This window comes from Anabas testudineus, chromosome 13, assembly GCF_900324465.2.
Source record: "Anabas testudineus chromosome 13, fAnaTes1.2, whole genome shotgun sequence".
NCBI lineage: Eukaryota > Metazoa > Chordata > Actinopteri > Anabantiformes > Anabantidae > Anabas > Anabas testudineus.
Genome location: NC_046622.1, coordinates 10591936 through 10612406, shown reverse-complemented (window position 1 = coordinate 10612406; position 20471 = coordinate 10591936). Strand labels below are relative to the sequence as shown.

The 20471-nt window shown below is 38.7% G+C and overlaps 1 protein-coding gene across 1 annotated transcript; it reads left to right on the top strand.

Annotated features, from left to right (window-relative positions):
• The first annotated feature begins 225 nt into the window (after window positions 1–225).
• blmh (bleomycin hydrolase) lies at window positions 226–17638 on the top strand. Its single transcript, XM_026371533.1, has 12 exons — window positions 226–368; window positions 2318–2515; window positions 2999–3108; window positions 4016–4157; window positions 4611–4699; window positions 4780–4872; window positions 11384–11539; window positions 11631–11789; window positions 11888–11955; window positions 12993–13110; window positions 13387–13453; window positions 17331–17638. Exons 1-12 carry the CDS (start codon window positions 359–361, stop codon window positions 17477–17479), a joined length of 1359 nt encoding a protein of 452 aa, XP_026227318.1. The 5' UTR covers window positions 226–358; the 3' UTR covers window positions 17480–17638.
• Window positions 17639–20471: the final 2833 nt, after the last annotated feature.

Here is a 20471-nt window from a genome sequence, read left to right as displayed (position 1 = left end):
TTTATGACCTAAAACCGTGATCTGTCCTAAAGCTTTCAAAAGCTAATGTAACCTTTAAGGAACGTTTAAAATAATGGTTCCGTCATAGCATAACATATAAAAAAAAACTTCTGCTATGGTGCAGCTCTATCATCATCCCACATCACCTAATGAGTCTCATAAAGGATTTGTGTTTGAAAGCGGGGAGCGGTGCTTCGTGAATAGATAACTAACTCCGCCCAGCTTCCGTGTCAAGTACCGATCGCGAATTCATAAACGAGCGCACCCTGTGATCACACCGACTGTCCGTGAATGAGATAAACAAAGAGCCGGTGACTTTCTAGGAAAACACATTGCGCTCATCAAGCTCTCCGGCAACATGGAAACTGGTAAGTTGAGTGCCTCTTTATCCTGTTTCGGTCACAGTGGTTTGTGTCGCCTGCAGCCCGAGAGCAGCTTGTTTTGACAGCTGGAGGGAGCTAACAGGCTAACGTAGCATTCATTGCGTTAGCATGCTAGCATGACTTTGTCGTCGTTTTCTCTGCTGGGTTGACAGGACATGACCCTAAATTGTCTGCAGGGTACCGAAAACCAAACCGTAGACAACAACAGTGGACACACTCTAAGTCTTTGGTTAAAGGCTATTGACAGCTCCAGGAGCTGGAAATGTTAGCATGTTTAGCGTTAGCTACCCGGTTAAAGAATGGAGTCTGAAATACCAGAAGCTGTCAAACTCTTTAAAGTGCAAGTGGTTTGTTTAAGTGGGGTTTTGGTTAGGAAAGTTTTGGCTCCAAAATAGAGCAATTTCGCCTATGTTATGCCACTTTTATGTTGGGTAAACGTGCATATAAGTTCATCGTCAGCTAGCCGATTCAGCTGAATGGGGTTAATTTTGGATTCATTGTAGTTAACCCCAGGTTTCGCTGCACCTTTTTTCGCAGGCTTTGCTCATATTGTTGTTGTAAGACCTGTCGTCTCCTGTAATGTTTTTCATTTTTAAGGTTTAAAGCATGGACTAATAAGCATGGACTTTGGTTTTACAGTGTGGTGTGAACTCAGCTGAGCCTTGACTGTTATCAGGATTCATGCCAACTACACTTCCACACTTTGCACATGGACCAGTAATGTGCTTCGCTAACGTTAATATAAAGCCTGTTGTATACAGTAAAGTTGTATAACCAGTTGTGTGTAAATTTGCAAGTCACAGAGACTGTCTGTGTTTGGCCCTTCCCTTTGGAAAACCACCATGATCTGCTCTCATCATTCATGCCTTCATTTGTTGAATAACAGGCTGACCAACTAGTTCACTGACCCTTTTAAAAACTGTTCTTGCTGTGTTTGTGTAAGCTGCTGTCTGCTAATTTGCTATTGCAGATTGAACACTCATCTTCTGTGTTTTTGACTCCATTATCCATCCATCCATCCATACTAATCAGTGTCAAAATGTTGATACGAACCCCATGGAGACATACACTGAAATTATTTTGTGCCTTAGGCTCGCTAGCCCTCTGCTTGTTTTCTGACAACATGAGTATGACAGTTTATGAAGTTTGACACTATCCTAATCTGCAGCAGTCTCTGCATTTCAGCTTTGTGTAGATGGAAAATAACAATGTAGCTGAGAGAGACCGGTCGAACTCGAGGCATCATGCATGACTAGGCAATGCCCCTCTCAATGTTTAATTGCTCTGCACTGTTATTTGACTGAATTACAAACTACACAACAGTGCCAGTTTGATTCTGTCAGTATGTGTTCCCCATCCTTCTTCCATCCAGTCGGACTAGACTTTCTAGTGTTTTCCCCTTAGAGATGGAGCCAGATGAGTTATACCCGCTCTCATCTCCCTAGGGCCACTTACTGTTTAGTACTACTAGAAAGCATTCTTGATTTCTTCCCAATTTTCTGCCATGATCCGTCTTTTCCAAGTGTATCCCTTATTACATATCCTTTGCTGGAGTATGATTGTAATTGTGTCCTGTATCCTTAAATTGTTCTTCTCCACAGTAATATCTTTATGGCTGGTGAATTGAAAGGGTGAAGCAGACAGTCATAGTATGTAGAGGGTGTGCTGCTGGTTTATGAGTATTGATCTTTGTATTTTCCAGGCATTATTGTGACATCTGAGTGTACAAGTGCTCATAAATTAGATCTTAAGTGGCAAGTGTGTATGTCTAAAGTGCACAGATAAGACACTAGGAAATACCTGTTTTAAGGTTTAGACATCTGACTGCCTTCCTATTACAAGTTTACTATTGGTGCTTGCTTTCATTGTACTATTCCTACTCTTTCAGTTTTCTTCTTCGCTTTATCCTGACCTCTCCCTTCTTACTCTTCTAGGGCTGAGTCAGGAGAAGATAGTCACTTTTCTTAAGCGGCTGCGGGCCGAGCCACGCTACCTGTTGGCCCAGAATGTATCAACCTGCATTGACCCGTTGGAGGTTTGTCTTCATCGGCAGACTGTCCAGGATACTGTGCACATCTTCCAGCACTCTATCCCCACAGAGGGCAAGCCTATCACCAACCAGAAAAACTCAGGTAGGACATAATGTAGTGCAGTAATACAAATTAAAGTCAATTTTGACGTAACAGACTTTGAATTGATATTTAGACATTATTATTATTATTATACATATTCTAACTTTCACTTTTTTACTTATGGTATGAAATAAAACCTGCAGAGATGGGCATCTATTTTTAAAACAGGCTATCCAACTTGTATATCTATATAAAAACTCACAGCACACTTTGTAAGACATCCACATGAATTTATTAGCTTCCTTGGAGTTATTACAGTATGACTATTAAACTAACAATTCAAATTGAGTGCTATAAATTCCTACAGGTACAGACATGTTTGTTGTTCATTGAAGCAATTCATGAACAAGTCTGAGATTTCAGGTCTTTCAGGCTTAGTAGTGATGGTGAATCTGCAAAGCTGCCTTTGTGCTTGTGAACACATTAAGTCTTGCCAACCTGCATATTTCTCAAATTATGTCTTTGTCTACTTTTAATCATAAGGGAGATGTTGGATCTTCTCGTGCCTCAACGTCATGCGACTTCCCTTCATGAAGAAGTTTAACATAGAGGAGTTTGAGTTTAGTCAGTCCTATCTCTTTTTCTGGGACAAGGTAAGTTGGAACTTATTTTATCAGTGTACTTTTTCACTCATCATGATCTTGTTGTGGTATTTATACAGTATTATTTATATTACCTTTTTGTCCAGTATTTTTTTTTTGTTGTTGTTTGTTTTGTTTTTTTTTGTCCGCACATTGTCTTTATTTCCTTTTTCAGTTTTTAGTTCTAACTGTTGCAACATACTGGTAGATTGATGTTTTTCTTGTTTTGCAGTTAGGACACCATATGTTTGTGTGCACACGTGTGCATTTATTGTGTAATTGTGCAGCACCCTACTACTATACAGTCATTGTCCAGCTAAAACCCTCTTTTGTCTGTTGTGATCAGTGGCCGACCAGTGCTGATGTCACAGTGACACCTCACTAAATGTTTTTATCTCTCTGTGTATATTTTCCTCACTAGCCTTGTGTCTTTTCTTTCCACATGTTTAGACAGTTTGGTGCTTTACTCACAATGCAATCATAGGAGCTAACGTTAATTGTATTATTTAGCCCAAACAAGGCAGTAGACCCCTCAGTTCCTTGATTATTACATTACACCAGAAGTGTAGAGTAAAATCTTATGTCATCTAACACTGTCTGTCTGTATAAATTTAATTTAAACATTTAAATACATAAACAACTAGATAATAAAGCTGTGTTAATGTTGTTTTGATGCATAGCTGCAGATTCCAAGTCGGTGGTTTTATGGTTTGTGTTTGTGTCCTGGGTGTTTTTGGGTTAAAATGAAATGAGATTGAAGAGTCACAGTCTCACATCCTCAATTTGTGACTGAAGTCTAACTCAAATCTGCAGGTCTTCAGTAGACAGTCTGTAATAATGTAGCTGTCATTAGATCATAGAATCTCTCTCGGTTTATTCTCCTTGTATTTACTCACCACACTTGTTCTCGTTTTCACAGGTTGAGCGTTGCTTTTACTTCCTTAATGCCTGTGTGGAGACAGCTCAGAGGAAGGAACCAGTGGATGGACGCCTGGTTCAGTTCCTGCTCTCCAATCCAACCAATGATGGAGGACAGTGGGATATGCTGGTTAACCTCATTGGTCAGTTCTCTTAATTTTAGCTAACATTATAACATAAGTTCATGTTAAACAATTTACTTTATTATAAAGGTATTTAATTATTGCGGTAAATAAAATCGTACAGTATATAACTTGACTCTGAATAGGTAATATGAACATGTTTAAATTCATTTTAACATTCTGCAGTTATATAGCGCTTTTCTACCTAACCGGCACTCAAAGTGCTTTTACACTGCTTCTCATTTACCCATTTGCACACAAAAGCACACACACACTGATGGCAGAGCTGGCATGCAGCTGACCTGACTCACTGGGGGCAACCTGCGGTTCAGTATCTTTCCCAAAGCCACTTCAACATGAGACAGGAGGACTTGTGAATCGAACCACTGATCCCACGATTGGTGGAGGACTGTGCTACCTCCCTCCTGAGACACAGCCTCCACTGATTGATGTTTTGTGCTATGTTGTCTTCAGAAAAGTATGGCGTCATTCCAAAGAAATGCTTTCCAGAATCACACAGCTCAGAGGCCTCACGCAGAATGAATGACATCCTCAATCATAAGGTGCATTTACACATTGCCTTCACTTTAATTCAATTAAACTCGCCTAGCCAGTGCTCACTTTTTGTCTCACTGTGTTACAGCTGAGAGAATACTGCCTAAGACTAAGGAACATGGTGGCTAGTGATGCCACTAAAGCTGAACTGTCTGATGCCATGGACACCATGATAGAGGAGGTGAGACTGAGAAAGCACACCTGGCTGTTTCTTGAAAAGTAAAACTTTGAGTGTGGCATTTATGCCTCAAGAGAGAGTGTTTTTTAAGGAACCCTGTTTAAATAGAGGAACTAGGGAATTAATTAAATTCCTCTCTGTTGTAGGCATTTGAGATAGATAAGATGTTATGGATAACAGAATGAAGTTTTTGCTAATGTATTGTAATGTATTTCTACTCAAATTTTTCATATTTATTTTTACATGAAATTATCTTTTTCTGTAGCGCTCCAAACGATGGTCAGAGAGGCACACATGAGGTCCCTCAGCACAAAAACAAGTGGATTGTAGTGAAGCATAAGTTGCTAGTTTTCAGCATACATCTAGTGTAACTTTGTAACACTGTTTTAATTTTACCAGTAGAGGGAGCTGTTAAATAATAGTTATTTTAGGTGAACTGTCTATTCTGAGTGAAGTGATGTCAGTCTGTATAAAGCCTATATTTAAAACTTAATATGAATTAAACTGAAATTGTTGGTCCCAAAAAAAATACAGTTACATTTTCAAAACTATATAAACAGTATCAGTAGTACACTGTTACTTTTGGATTTTCAAAGTAATCAAAAGGAATACTTCAGGTCTTACAGAAAACAGAAAACAACACAAACAGTACTAAACAATCCAGATATAGTAACTCCTCTTAAATAACAGTGACATGCCTGATGTTTTTAATAACAAAACCCACAGAATGTTTTTTTGTCCTTATAATTTTTGCATTTAAACAGTTTTGTCTTAAGACAGTATATCTTATGGCCTTATAAGGTGCATACTGTTTATGGTGCACAGATAATAGTGTGAGATTTTTGATGCCCATATTTATGTGCACATGTGAGTGAACAAATGTAAATTTGTGTGTTTATAGAACAGTTTCACATAACATCTCACACTGTGCAGTTAGCACTAGCACTCTTACACGAAAGGTGTACATGTAAACACACTCTTTCACAATACACTGTAATGTAACGTGTGTACAATGAACTACATTTGATACAGTGTGTGCTTTTGTGGCTCGCATGGGTAATGTTGTGTGTCAGATGAGCCTTTATTAACACTTCCTGTGCGTCTGTCTGTGAGTGTGAATGCAGGAGGGACCAGTCAGTCAATCAGCTCTTCATTGAGATCATTGTGCGCTGCACAGGGGTCTGGTTGAGCAGCATTTGTTGTCAGCTGCGTGATTGCATTGTGCTGCAGGCTGGTTGCTTGTTTAAACAGTCGCTTGTATTACACACTGACCCAATGGGTTTCCAGCCCTATTTAACCCACACAGAAATATGTTTATGTAACTTCAAAAACTGCTCCTGCTTCATAGCATGTCAGAGTTGAAAATGCAGAGTGTGTTCACTGTAACTGTTTGTCCACCTGGAAGTGGTTTGTTATGCGAAACATCACTCACAGCCAACAGTGGTAGAGGATTCGGTCATGTCAGAAGAACAACCAGAGGAAAAGTGTTTTTGAACAGCATCATTCTTCACCTTAAGCATTTTTTAGTTATATTAAAAAGCAAATAATTCTAAAATTTTTGATCCCCATGGAGAAACTGTTATTGAATGGCTTCACAAAAATGGTGACTCCACTGCAGGGTTTCAGTGTTTCGTTTAGGGACAGATCAGTGTATGGACGAATGTGCCTGCATCTTAAAATTTCAAAAAAGTATGTTGGGATCAGTATGCAAGTTTGTCAGTCTGCTCCTGCTTTCTTTAAATCTTGCCAACGACTGAGTGTTTGTTGACTTTGAGGTCACTGTCTTGCTTAAATTCCAGTTTTTGCTTGTTCATTAACTTTCTGTACTTATATATTAATTCCTGCCTTTTATTAGGTCCTACTGCTTATGTTTGTTTTTTATGTTTTACTAATATTGTTTTTGCCTTTTCTCCTGGGATAATTGGTAGAGCAGTAATCCATAAAATGCAGGGTCAGTGCTTTGACTCCTGGTTCCTCAAGGTCACATGTTGAGGGGTCCGTGGGCAAGATACCAAAACCACTTGGTAACATCTTCATGTACTGTATGTGCAGCTGTCCAAACAACAATTTCCTCATGAGGATCAGTGGAGTATGTCGAGATCTAATTTTAGTGTGCATTAGTATTGTGGTATTATGAGACCTTTTTTGGCAGAGCACCTTTTGGGAACTGTTTGTGTAGATTAGATTTACAAACTAACAGAGATGATTTCACAGACCGCTTCATTGCTATTCATGTGTACATGTTCTCATGATGAACTGTGTTTGCGGACATGCCGTCATGCTGGCCATGTGTGTTTGTAGGCTTACATCTTTGGGTTTTCTTGGACTCCTACAAGTGGGAAACTAGTGTTTCCTGTACACGCTTGTGTGGCTTTTCATCTATGCGTGCACATGTGTTTCTCAGGATCAAAGTGCTGTGTCAGACCTGCTTTGGTGTGCATGTTGGTGATGCTCTCCACCCTCCCTGTGTAGCTGCTGTGATTGTGCCCTGGTCTTCATCACACCAGCCCGAAACACACTCTCATGACAGGCAACCGGGGTCAATGTTTCTGCTTCCACTTACTGTATGCGGGGTGTGCTTGATTTAAATTAATCCCTTTGCGTGTCAAGAATCTATTCTTTTTGTTAATACAGCGCATGCACACATTCATTAAAACTAAACACCATCACATTTACCTATGAACCTTGACAATAGAAGCTTAAGCCATTTTAATTTTCACCTGCAGTAAGAGTGAACAAGGCACTATGACAGTTTCTCTTCATGGACACTGATAGGATGACAGTATCCATATGCTACATTTTTGAGGCACAGAGGATTTCAAAGCTAGTCTTTGTCTTACATGCTGAATCAGATGTGTCAGGCAAAACACAAACAAAGGTAACCATACGTGCACATGCAGTACTCCACACACATGCAACTCACACAGATGGTATCCCTCACGCCACAACTATAACCTTTCCATGCTCCATTGCGTCATGGAATCAGAAACACCATGTGCAGCTCTGGTCTTGGCTCTAGAGAGTGATTCTTAAGACAAGTCTAATTTATGAGACAGCCATCAACTCACAGAACGGCTTTGTGGCTACAGCTCAGAGGCTGGCCGCTGCAGGCTATTGGCTCAGTTAATTTGTTGTTCAATGTGGGTGGGTTCCTGCATGTGTGTCATTGTTAGGGGCTGCAAACATAACCTTACCAGTTGTCCACTCATATTTCTTGAATTTCTTTTGACTATTGTTAGAATTTAACAATGACCACATGTGTTGCATATTTACAAAACATGGAAGTTTAATCAAAACCTTGCTCATTTTTATCCAAACTGTTTGCATGGTGTCATTTGCTTACACTCACAAGTCCAGCTTCTAGACAATAGTTTTAAATTCACTTCAGGGTAGCAATATTGTATATTTTGTAGCATGTTTTGCTTCAGCTAGGCATCTGCTGGGTGAGAGCCAATTGAATCCACTACGTTTGGTTTCTCTAGCTCCATCTCTTTTCTTTTTTTTTTTTTTTTTTTTTTTTTTTTTTCTTTTCCTTTTCAGCAGACATATTTTTGTAACAAGTCATATTTTAAGTTTATAAGTTTTAACATATATTATAATAATACATCATATATCATTATGAGGACAGCTGCAGTAAAAGCTAGAAGTTGAACACTTGAACACACCACATGAGATACTGAAAGCAAATTTTTGGTGTGCATACATGTTTCTGTTATACTTGATGATTTATGATTGATCTAGGTGCATTGCTGCAGTTTGTAAACCACAATGTGCTGATTGCAGAGGTGTGAATGTGCAAACCTCAGGTACATCAGGTACCTGTACCCTTCCCTACATAGATCTGTTTAGACTTTTGTATTTAATTTGGACAAAGTGACTGTTTTTGTTTTTTTGTGTTAAAATTTAAAACCTCTTAAATTTGGGATATATTTTGTTACTTTATTTTTTGTTTTGTGCAAGCAACATTTTTAGGTTTCCAGTTGGTTGAAGGAAAAACTTTAAAACTTGCACATACAGTGAAAGTACTGTACAGTAAGTCAGGAATGTTTTTACTGTGTCACTTCTGCCTGTGGACCACACAGACGTTCCAGGACGGGCCGACGGCTGGTCATGGGGTGCATAGCATCACCGTAATCTTAAAACTGGAGTACATAGAGGGTATACTGTATGTAGAGTTTGCTGTAACGGGCTAGGTCTGCTTACTGTATGTGTTAGTCTCAGTCCTAACAGCAGGTGATTTGTTTATGATTTGTAAAACAAATAAACAAACGATACAGAGGGATGCCATCTGATCAACACTAGAGCACAGATGCTATCAAACCTTAGCCGGGGTTAGCCCCACTAGCGTGCAGTCAGTCAGGTTTTTGTTTATAGCAAGACACGCAAACTCGCTATGTCACAGACCTGAGGTGGACCTTATGCTAGAGACTGATGAGTTGAAGCTGCCTCTTAACAAACTTCATCAGACTCAGTTACAACAGCTACATCCTGAAACCTGTTAACAGTTCAGTTGTTTAGGATATTAAGATATGAATGAGATTGCTTTTGAAGTTAGAATCCAAACATGTGTCAAATTCTGCAGATTTTATGAGTAACGCCTGTGGTTATGATGAAGAACTGGAAGTCGACCCTGAGTGAACATGAACTAATAAAATTAGTAATTTCAGTTTTGAAAATAAAAGCAAAATAAATTTGCTGACTGGAAAGTACGATCAGTATTCATCATTACAGTTTGTTGATACTATAACTCCTCTCACAAGGCACTGAGTAAGTGTGTTTGTGTCCGTGTGAGAACTAAGAGTCAGCTAATTAAATAAACTGAGAAAATGGGCACATCATAAAAAAATAAAAATAATAATAAAACTTTCTATCTGAGAAATATTGCACTGCAATAACATTATCAAATATATCTGACAATAAAGACGAATTAGCCTTAACTGTGCTGTGATGTGGCACTTGCATTACGTTGTCCTTCTACATTTATTTTATTCTTCATTTAACTGTTTTTGTCAGGTCTTTCAACCAGTTATTTTTTCCTCCTATGTATCCCTCTTACCCTTTTTGTGCTTCCCCATTGTCATTGAAGCAGCAGGTGTTTCAATATTGATCCTGCTCTGGTGTCACTGTGGCTGTTTATTCTCCAACTGAGGCCCATTTCATGTCAGCCCAGCTTTCCCTTACACCTAGTTTATTTGCCTCACCGGGGAGGGGGGGAGTGAGCTCCAGGCTGAACTGGCATTAAAGAATATGTTTACAATATGTCTCGGAGCATGTGAAAGAGGAATTGTAAAGTGAGAGTTATTCTTGGAAGAAAGAGTCAAAAAGAAGGAATGAAGAGAAAAGTGTCGGCGTCAGGGGGTGGCGGAGATGTCTTGTGAAGGTGCTGAGGGCATCTGAGCAAACACAGACCAGACAAGGGGAAGGACATCTTGGCATGTTGTCTCACCCACAGAACAGTCTAAACAAAGTAGCTGAATTAGCAGAAAGGTGGCTCAGAGGGTTAGGGGTTGAACAGATGCCTTTGTTGACTCGCCATGTGTGTGTCTCTACTTATGTGGTGTTGACCTTATGCTTTTCTGTGATGTGATGGGGGGTTATTTGTGCACATCGCACTTGTATTAGTGTATTGTATATGTGTCTGGATATCTTTTTGGTGAACAGAAGCCTCACAAAGTTGAGTGTTGACTGAGCATGTGAATTTGCTACCATGGGTGTTTATATTCTTCCAAACAAAATATGACTCTATATGCACAAACCAGTAGAAGTACAGAGTAAAATAAGACCAGAAAATGTTTGTTGACATGATACCCATAGTTGAAACGGCAATTGTTAATGATTGATGAAATGTCCAAACTGTGTTGTAGCCTCATTGTACCTGTTCCTGTACCTGTACCTCTTTTCCAGTCACTAACTAGTCACTCTTTTAACTACCACCGACAATGGATTGTGTGGCATATTGCTTTCAAAGTCCCTTTTATCTGATGTGATCAGACGAGAACAGGTGATGGGAGAAATGAACTGCTAGAGAGGGAAATTCCTGAGATAACTACATCACAGTTGAGAAGAACCAGATTGACAGATGGCCCAGTCCAAACAACTTGTCATAGCCCACAGGAACTCTGATAGTCTGATATCAAGTACTGCAGGAAGACACAGAGGAATAGAGGGGAAAAGGGGTGCAAATGGAGAGTTGGAGGGATATATAATACTATATAGCACTGAAAAGAGGAACTGTACGGAAGAGTAGCCCAAGCACTGATGAATGCCTTGAGGGTTTGATGCTGATATATTCAGAATATCAGCAGGGGATCTAAACTCCCTACAGACAATAGAGTACTGGTAGTGACGTCCTGACATGGCAAGCAATAACAACACATGTTTTTAATAAGGTATGGACAATAAAATATGGTATGGTGTCCCTGAACATTTAATGCACATGCTACACTACTTTGTTTTTCTTTAATGGATATATATTGTCTTTTAATGTGTGTGTGTGTGTGTGTGTGATGTACAGGTATTTCGGGTGGCTAGTGTTTGTCTAGGCAGCCCTCCTGAGACAATCTGCTGGGAGTACAGGGACAAGGACAAGAACTTCCATCGCATGGGGCCGGTCACTCCGCTTGAGTTTTACAGGCAGCACGTCAAACCCTTATACAACATTCAGGACAAAGTATGTGAACCCTAATACACATCAGGCAATACAGCTTGATTAAAAAAAGCTGTTGGTCGCTCTCGCTTATATGCTAATTCTCCGTCGTCAGGTCTGCCTTGTGAATGACCCTCGACCCCAGAACCCATACGGGAAGCTATACAGTGTTGAGTTCCTGGGTAACATGGTTGGAGGCCGAAGCACCCTGTACAACAACCAGCCCATCCAGCTGCTTAAAAAGGCTGCAGCAGAATCAATCAAGGAAGGAGAGGTTGGTTCATTCAGACTAGTGTAAATATGGACAAGTGTGTACATTTGAAAAAAAAAAAAAAAAAAAAAAAAATCTTATCGTTGGTGAATTTCCCTTAGGCGGTGTGGTTTGGCTGTGACGTCGGGAAGCATTTCCACAGCAAGCTGGGCATTAATGACATGAATGTGTGAGTATAATTAATTAACATTTAGTTTATTTTGTGAAATATGTAGGCTAAGGGATCCAGTAAAAATTTTTAATACGACAATGGCCTTCATATTTCAGCATCCTTCAGGACTGATGTGTTTTCTGAACAAGATTTGTTAGAAAAACAACCCATTTCTGAAAATCAAGCCTGTGCTACCATGAGACTACAAACCACTGCACTTCTCTCACTTCTACTTCTCTCTGCCATTTACTCTCTAGTTGCTGTCCACCCAGTCTTTCACCTTGTCATCTTCACTGTCTCAGCTAATGCAGCAACTGGGGGTTTGCTAATAAAAGTTTGCAGCTTTGTTGTGAGAGGAGTAGATCAGAAGCAGTTTTAGGCAAGTTTTAGCAGTTTGTAACGATGGATTAAGAGAAATCTAAACTTTGTGTACAAACAGGTGGTAATCCATAATAAAACATATTCATTTATTAGTTGATTGTATCGTTTATTATAGTGCAGAGAGAGGGAAGGCTGAGCAGTTCAAAACCAATTAGCCCAACACTCTGTTTTACAAGTGAATTGCTGGATCCCCATCCTGTCTGTGGCATAGCTCACATGACTGGACCAGACTTTTTCTGCCTTCATTAGGTGTCAGTCTCTCCCCAGGGGAAAGGTTTCTGATCCTCAGTTGCAGCAGCATCTGTGTCTGGGTTTCTGGCGCCATTCTTAAGTATGTTCACTGAACCAAACCAATGTGGTGCCAAATGTCTGGTACCTGAAGCTCATCTTCAGCAGAGAAGATGAGATGAGGCTGAGGCTTAATGAAGTCTTATTTCAAGTCAGGCTAAAAACCAATAGAAGTGGGAGACTTTTTGGTTTTTGGCCTTTTAAGGTCATAGCTCATCTTTCCCTGGTTCTAACAGAAATATAGTATAGCATTGTTAGAATATAAAATAAATAATGGTGTTGTGAAAACTGGAATATTTTTGCCTTTTCTCTTACTGACATCAAGGACACACACCGAACCTCTGAAGTGTAATGCTATTTCTGTGTGTATCGGGGTCTGTGTGCAGGTTCAACCATGAGCTCGTGTTTGGAGTTTCAGTGAAGAATCTTTCGAAGGCAGAGCGGCTTATATACGGAGACTCTCTCATGACCCACGCTATGATCCTCACTGCTGTCACAGACAAGGTACACACACAGAAACATAGGGAATCTACAGATGTTTCACTATTCAGTAAACTCGTGCAAACACGGACCAACAGTCATACACACATGTATGAGTTTCCCAGGGTTTATTGCATTAAAGTCTTGCTGCATGTTTATGTTGCTTTAGGTGGCTGTAGTTTTTTTATAGTGCTGTCAATTTCCCCACTTGTAAATAGCCCCAGCTGTCAAGACACTTTCATTTCTCTCATCTCTTCATCTCTGTCTTTTCTCCCAATCTCCTGCCTCTTGATCTCTAAGGATGGGAAAGAAGGTTATGAGAAGTGGAGGGTGGAAAACTCCTGGGGTGATGATCGTGGAAACAAAGGTAACTTATAACTGCACTTTGAGGTTATTTATCAATTGCTTTTATTAAATTAATGATTTCCCAGAAATACAATATTTAAAATCTGATTATTGACTGAAACCACAAAAAATAATACTTGGATCACCTGACCTGATCATGCTGTGGTCTCACAATTGCTGTTTTCACATCTTTCTCACATGATGGTGTCTCATGATAAACTATCATCTTCCTGTGTGTGCCAGTCAAAATAAGAACAGGATTAAACTAAGAGGTTCCCCTGTGATGCTGCTTTATGAACTTGTAATTGGCTATGTCCTGTTTCAAAAAGACAGGCAAGCACAGTGCCTCTAGTTTGTTTTTTCAGCTCGGTGTCTCTGGGCCAAGTTGCATAAGCACAGTTACAGAACAAACTAATTCTTAAGGCTGTAACAAAAATTCCTCCGCATGCCTTAGCTAAGTAATTTTATCCTCAGTTTTTATGAGCTTGCTAACACTCACTCAACACAGGAATAGTTCAAAACTATTGTTTTGCTGAGATAACTGACGGACCTGTTGCATTTTGATTCAGTCTTGTTTGATACCAGTTCAGTTTTCAGTCTACATATGCAAAGACTGTGGGTGAATTTACTTTTCTTTAGTGAGTGTCTGTAAAGTTCCTCAGTTATCCAGGTCACAGTCACCCTAAAAGTGATGTTAAGCAGAATCAGAACTTTTTTAAACACAAGTTTTTTGGTATTTACCCTTTTTTTTTTTTTTTTTTTTTTTTTTTTTTTTTTTTTTTTAATTCTTTAATTTCACAAACAAACTTTGTATTGGTTAAACTACCAGTAAGTCATTTGGTGCATCCAGGAAAAATGTAGATGTTTGTTGTAAAGTAAGGTTGATTTATCTTTATGCAACAGTCTCCACATCACAGCAGGTACTCGACACCACTGCCCCAGACTTTACTGTCTACTGTTGTTTTTCCCTCTGTCCTTTGATCTCTGTTTCTCATCTTCCTCTCACCATCTCTGCTTTTCTTCTCCATCTATGGACTTGAACATTCCACTGCAAATTATAGTATTTCAGGCCAGTCATGCATCGTCTGGTAACACACACATACAGTACATTATGCACACAGAAAGACACACACAAACTCACAATATTTGCTTGAACCCACAAACCGTAATGACTGTTGGGAAAACATGTGAAAACCCCTCAGTCAAATCGAATATATTTCACGCGTATCTTATTCCATAAACACCAGCAGATGGGGGAGGCCACGGCCCCCCAGCCCATCCCATTTTTGAAAAACAAAGGTTTGAGAAGTAGAGTTCACTTGGTAGTCTGAGGACAAAAGCTCAGGGTAAAAGGCAGAACAAGTGGAGAATATGCAGCAGAGAGATGAACCAGAAATTAGGTAGGAAGGTAGGTTTAGGTAAAGTCTGTTAGAAAGATGGAACAACAAGGGAAAGTAGATAAAGACGAGATGAGAGAGAGATTTCTGAAAGGTAATGGCTGTGGTGCATTGTTTTATAAGATTTAAAGTGTCTTTCCAAGCTTTTTAAAATTAGTTTTAATGTGGTATTTTTTTTAAATAAAGGCGGTTCTCACGAAGGGGTTAACGTTCTGTGGTCTCCTTTAGTAACCCCTCACACAGCTGCTGTTATTTTTAATTTGATAAGACATTTGCCTCAAGTTGACTCCTTAACAATTGTCATGAGCTCTGTTTGAGCTCTGAGTGAGTTTGACAGGGAGAGAGAGAAACTATGTTCAAGCAGTGTGATTTTATTGCTAAATAAATACAAGACAATGTTGTTGTGGATAGAAGGATTTTTTTTGGTAACAGATTCTAGAGAAGAGAAGCTTCATTAGGTTTTAAATATTTTTCTAATCCAATGCCATTATTTTGTACCCAAACCACTCATATCTGTCCATTCACCTGATTTAAAGGTTGCCTTTCATTTCCCATGAAATGAATGCCTTTTCTGTGGTTTTCCCCCCAGTAATGGGGCTTGTACTGTTGCTCGTCTATTATGTTCGAAAAATAAATACATTTTCACACATTTTATTTCTGTAAGAATGTACCACACCTCCTTCTCAAAAGTGTCGGAGTAGTTTCACAGATTGATTTTGCAGGGATCAAGCCTAAATCATAGTAAATAAAGTTTCTCCAAATTTAGAGTTGAGCCCCAACTGATATCAGACTACAAGGGATGACTACAGTTTCTGAACCACTCTTTTTACCTACTGTTGACCTTTAGCTTCCTGCTCATGCTAATATTTATTTTTCATTGCAGTAAGTGTTGTTTGATTTTGGGCAAATAAACAATTGTAAAAGACTAATTACTGTTATGCAAATTTTAGAAGTTGAGTATTTTGAGATAAATAGTTGGTCTGCTGATTCTCTAGTCCAGTTGTACTTTTCGCTTGTTTATGCAAAATTTAAAATGTCCATGTTGAGGATAGCTGCTGAAGCTGGTTTGCAAGGTGGCCTCCCCACATTCTTCTACATCTGTTCTGAGACAGGACAGTGAGCCTATCCCTAAAAACAAATAATGACACCCAACATTCACACAGACGCACATACACACACCGCACCATGCCACCCAACGCGCAGGTTCCAGGAAGCTCACATCAACACACACACGGACACAACAGTGAGAACCAGGCAATGTGCCATCTAAGATTTGCGTACTTGGGAGAAGACGCATACACAACACACACACTGGCACGCTATCCTTGATACATTGTTTTTAACTGTGGCACGTTTTTGCGGTTATCCTGACGTCTTCGATAAGTCAACTTGACAGTGGGGGGGTGCCCTTGTTTGCTCATTTCTGAGCAGATGAGAATGGGAGGGGCTGGGAGACATGAGCAAGACATGAGCGGGAGGTGGCATCAGAGAAAAAGAAGATTTGAGCTGCTCTTATTTCACATAACATCGAATCGATGTTATTTTTATAGAAGACATCTTGTACTATATGACTACACACTCACACCAAGTGAGAGAGAGACAAACAGGCAGTGTTGAATTCATACTATACTGCAGGAGAGAGCGTGAACTATAAGGGGCAGAGGTCCTTCTCATCCTCCAACTGTCTACATTTTGGAACAATGGCATTAAGAGTTTAATGATAATTACAGAGGACAATTAGAACCAATTAAGACAATTATTTAACTATTTTATTGAATTCTGAGCAACACCTCTTACCTTTTAATAGTGAAAGATGAGAAACAATTCTTGGTTTTATTAGTAGCCTGAAGAGTTAGGCTACATTGAAAACAACCTAACTCAAAGAAAACTGACTGCATTCTAGGCTAATTATATGAACACAGCTATAGAAATAACATAAATACCACAGGTTTCACTGTTTTTTTTTGTTTTGTTATTTTCTGGACTCTGTAAAATTATTTACTCAAGCCTGCTGGAAGTGCTTCTGAAATCTGAAATCAATCTATCAACAGCATCTATACAGAAAACTTTTGCTCACTAAATGGAACAAAACTGCAAGATAAGAATTTGCCAGAAAAAAAAAAAAAAACTTTAAAAAAGACTTCTTTTTCTTTTTGCTTGTTTTTCTTCAGGCACACCCCCTTCCCTCTTTTTTATTTTCATCTATTACATTTGAAATATCCTACCATCCAAGGAGTTTCTACTTTCCTTAATTATTATTGTTTTTATTTTTTTTATAAACAGGTAAGTGATTGAGATATTTTTTAAAACACAACCAATGCAGAACTAGTATTCTGCTCCAGATCATAGCATTGCTTAAAATGTGTTTTGCAAATACTGTATTTTGCTTTAGATCAGTCAAATAAGCTAATTCAACACAAAATACTAAAATCATCAAACTGTGAACAACCTAAAGCAATTAATGTGGTGTTTGGCTTTTTTCCCCCTTGTGTGTCTCTGCAGGTTACCTGATAATGACGGATGACTGGTTTTCTGAGTACGTGTATGAGGTGGTCGTAGACAAGAAGTTTCTCCCAGTTGATGTCCTGGACGTGATGCAACAAGAGCCCATTATACTTCCTGCCTGGGACCCAATGGGTTCCCTGGCATAGCTACAGAAATCCAGGTTTTAACCCCAACCCCAGGTCTATTTGACTCCGCCCTATTCCTCAGCTGCTTTTATCTCTTCAATATTTCCCCAACACTTCCTATCAATACAGCCTGTTCTTCTAGACAGAATAATAAAGATTTTGTTTTCTTTTTTTACTGGACTGCCTGTGCCTTTTGTGTGTCTTTATTTCTTCCTTATTGGGGATTTGCGCTGTTGCACCTTTTTGTACAGTATGTCTGGATTATGAGACTATGACTTAATGTAAAACCACTGAATGTGGCCTTAGAGCTTATAAGGTAAAGTGGCTTATTGCATCTTAAACACACTTAAATTTGAGGCAAAGCAGTATACAAACAGGAAAATGTTCTAAAAATATTACTTCAATCTGTGCTGTAGCCATACAGTAATTATTTTGTATTTTTACAGTAAACTACTGTATATAATTATAGGTTACATTTAAGTTGATATCTTTTAATACTTTCTGCATCTCTCCACTTATCTTTACTAAGCTTTACTATTTGTACAGTATTTTCAATATACTACAAGTTTTTAACTTGAAAAGCAGTATAAGAATAGAAACATACTAATGAGTCATGTAGATGCATGCATTCATGTCTTTGTTATTGTATTCTACGTCTGCATCCCCCTGATTGGATATCTAGTAATGTTAAAAGCAGGAAAAGGTCTTACTTCAACAACACATTATTATTATTTTTTTTTTTTTACACAGAACAGCTACAATGCCGTGCCAGGTGAAATGTAGAGCACTTCCTTTGCAGACTGAAATCATTTGTAACTCTTCCTGCTTTAAAACACTCCTATAAAAGTAAAGATTACCTCTGGCCTCCTAACAGTTGGCCTTTCAGCTGAATTATTGCTGTGATCCTCTACTATGTTGCTATTAAAAGTGCCCACTTATCACTAGTTAAAGGTAGACTTGACAGGAGTGTGTCATGTGGTTGTTTTAAATTTAATCTAGATGTATGTAGAGACCTTATTTTAATGCTCTTTCAATAACTCAATCTTATATCTTGTATGTGCTCTGTTCTGTTCTGTGCCTGGCACTGGATATTCTTTGCCTTAAGCTACAGCAGCTTCATTTTTCATTATTTTTTCAAACACTTTACATTCTTGGATTTTCTCTCTGTTTTCTGTCCACAGATAGGCTTTTGCCACTTTTCTAATTTATTTATGACCCATAATTGACACATTATTTTTCGCCAAGATCCATTCTTTTTTCGTATTGGTGATGGGAGAGTCGAACCACTGTGCAAAGTCTTCTCCAGCAGATCCCAAAGATTCTCAACAGAGTGAAGGTCTGCACTCTGTTGTGGCCAATCCATGTGTGAAAATGATGTTTCATGCTCCCTGAACCACTCTTTCACAATTTGAGCCAGACATTGTCATCTTGGAATATGCCTGTATCATCAGGGAAGAAAAATTCCATTGATGGAATAACCTGGTCATTCAGTATATTCAGGTAGGCAGCTGGCCTCATCTTTGGACACGTAACGCTGCTGAACCTAGACCTGACCAACTGCAGCAACCCCAGATCATAGCACTGCCCCCACAGGCTTGTACTTTAGGCACTAAGCATGATGGGTGCATCAGGGTAAGAAGAGAGGCAGGTGAAGTGATGTGCCCATCACTATGGCACAGGGTAAATCTGGACTCATCAGACCACGGGACCTAGGCTATAAATATTATAAGTCTTAGTTGGCCAACATTCTCAATATGTTTAAGTGTTTAAATCTTTTTTTCTAACTCTTCTCAGCTCGTTGAAACCTCAGGAAACAAAACAAATTATGGCCTGTAAATAATGAAGAGCTAAATAAATGTAGTTTACTACTTTTAAACTTTTGTTAACCAACAATATAGCAACTTGTTGCATCCAAAATTACTTTTAGCGAAATATAGTATAAACATAGTAAATAATAACATTCCCATCTCCGTTATTTTTTTTCCAGGAATAAAATAAACTGCTGTGGCGCCATTTCCTGGCACCTGTAACAGATGTTTGTTGATTGGTTAATTGTTCTTGCTGCCTCACAAAGAGCCAATCAGAACAGAGGAGGTTAGGAGGCTCCTATATGTTAAAAAGGTAAGGGTTAGCATGAAATCTTTGTAGCAAACTGTATAATTTATGACTTAGGAAAGAAATTCAACATGCCATCCTAATAATTTTCTAAACTTAATAGCTGTATAATATTGTCAACACAACCTAAATGTAAACATATAATATTCTCACGGCAATTAGCTTAGGTTAGCTTAATTAATGCTAACATTTAAATTAGCCTGATATGAAGCAGTCAGTTTCTGTCTACAAAACCAGTACTTTTTAATTATTTCTTTTAAATGGAGATGTTGCTAAAAACCTTAGCAATGTTTAGATTAGCATTATATTTTGGTTATCTAAATAGCAGCTTTCTTCATTTGCTAGAAATTGTATAGTTTCTTAAACTGGAGCTGTTTAAATTAAAGTTTTCTTCCTGCAGTTGTACTTGTCAACTTATTATCAAACATGTACTACTACATTTTTCTTGATAACTCATTACACGATCATTAGTTAACTAATGTGGTAATATCAATCATTTTGTTGTGGTAGAGTTAAATACTGTGTAAACTTGCTGTAGTATTATTTTGACTGCCATCTCACTACACATAATCTCTGCAGTAACAAGTAGTGCAGGTTATGATTAGTATGTAGTACTTTTTATCTATGAAAATGGATTTAGTGCTGTGAAGACCTGGTTTTGTATAGGCGAAATTTAATACTGTGGATTACTGTGGAAGTTACACTGTGGAAAATTCCAATCTGATGTTTTCTATGGGTGTCCGAAGCTCACTGGTTATCCTTGGACTTTTGCAAACTTTGTGTCACCCTCTCCATCGGGACTGGTAATTTGGCTTTGGTTTCCTGATGGGCCGACATATGTAATTTTGACTGCATTGGCCCTTAGCATGGAGAGTGGCATAGTGGTTCATTTTCTGTA

Bases quoted from the DNA above. Each gene is read 5' to 3' on its own strand.
- blmh (XM_026371533.1), top strand. The intron at 2,516-2,998 runs GTAGGACATAAT...TTTAATCATAAG, and splicing joins CACCAACCAGAAAAACTCAG to GGAGATGTTGGATCTTCTCG. The intron at 13,111-13,386 runs GTACACACACAG...TTGATCTCTAAG, and splicing joins TCACTGCTGTCACAGACAAG to GATGGGAAAGAAGGTTATGA.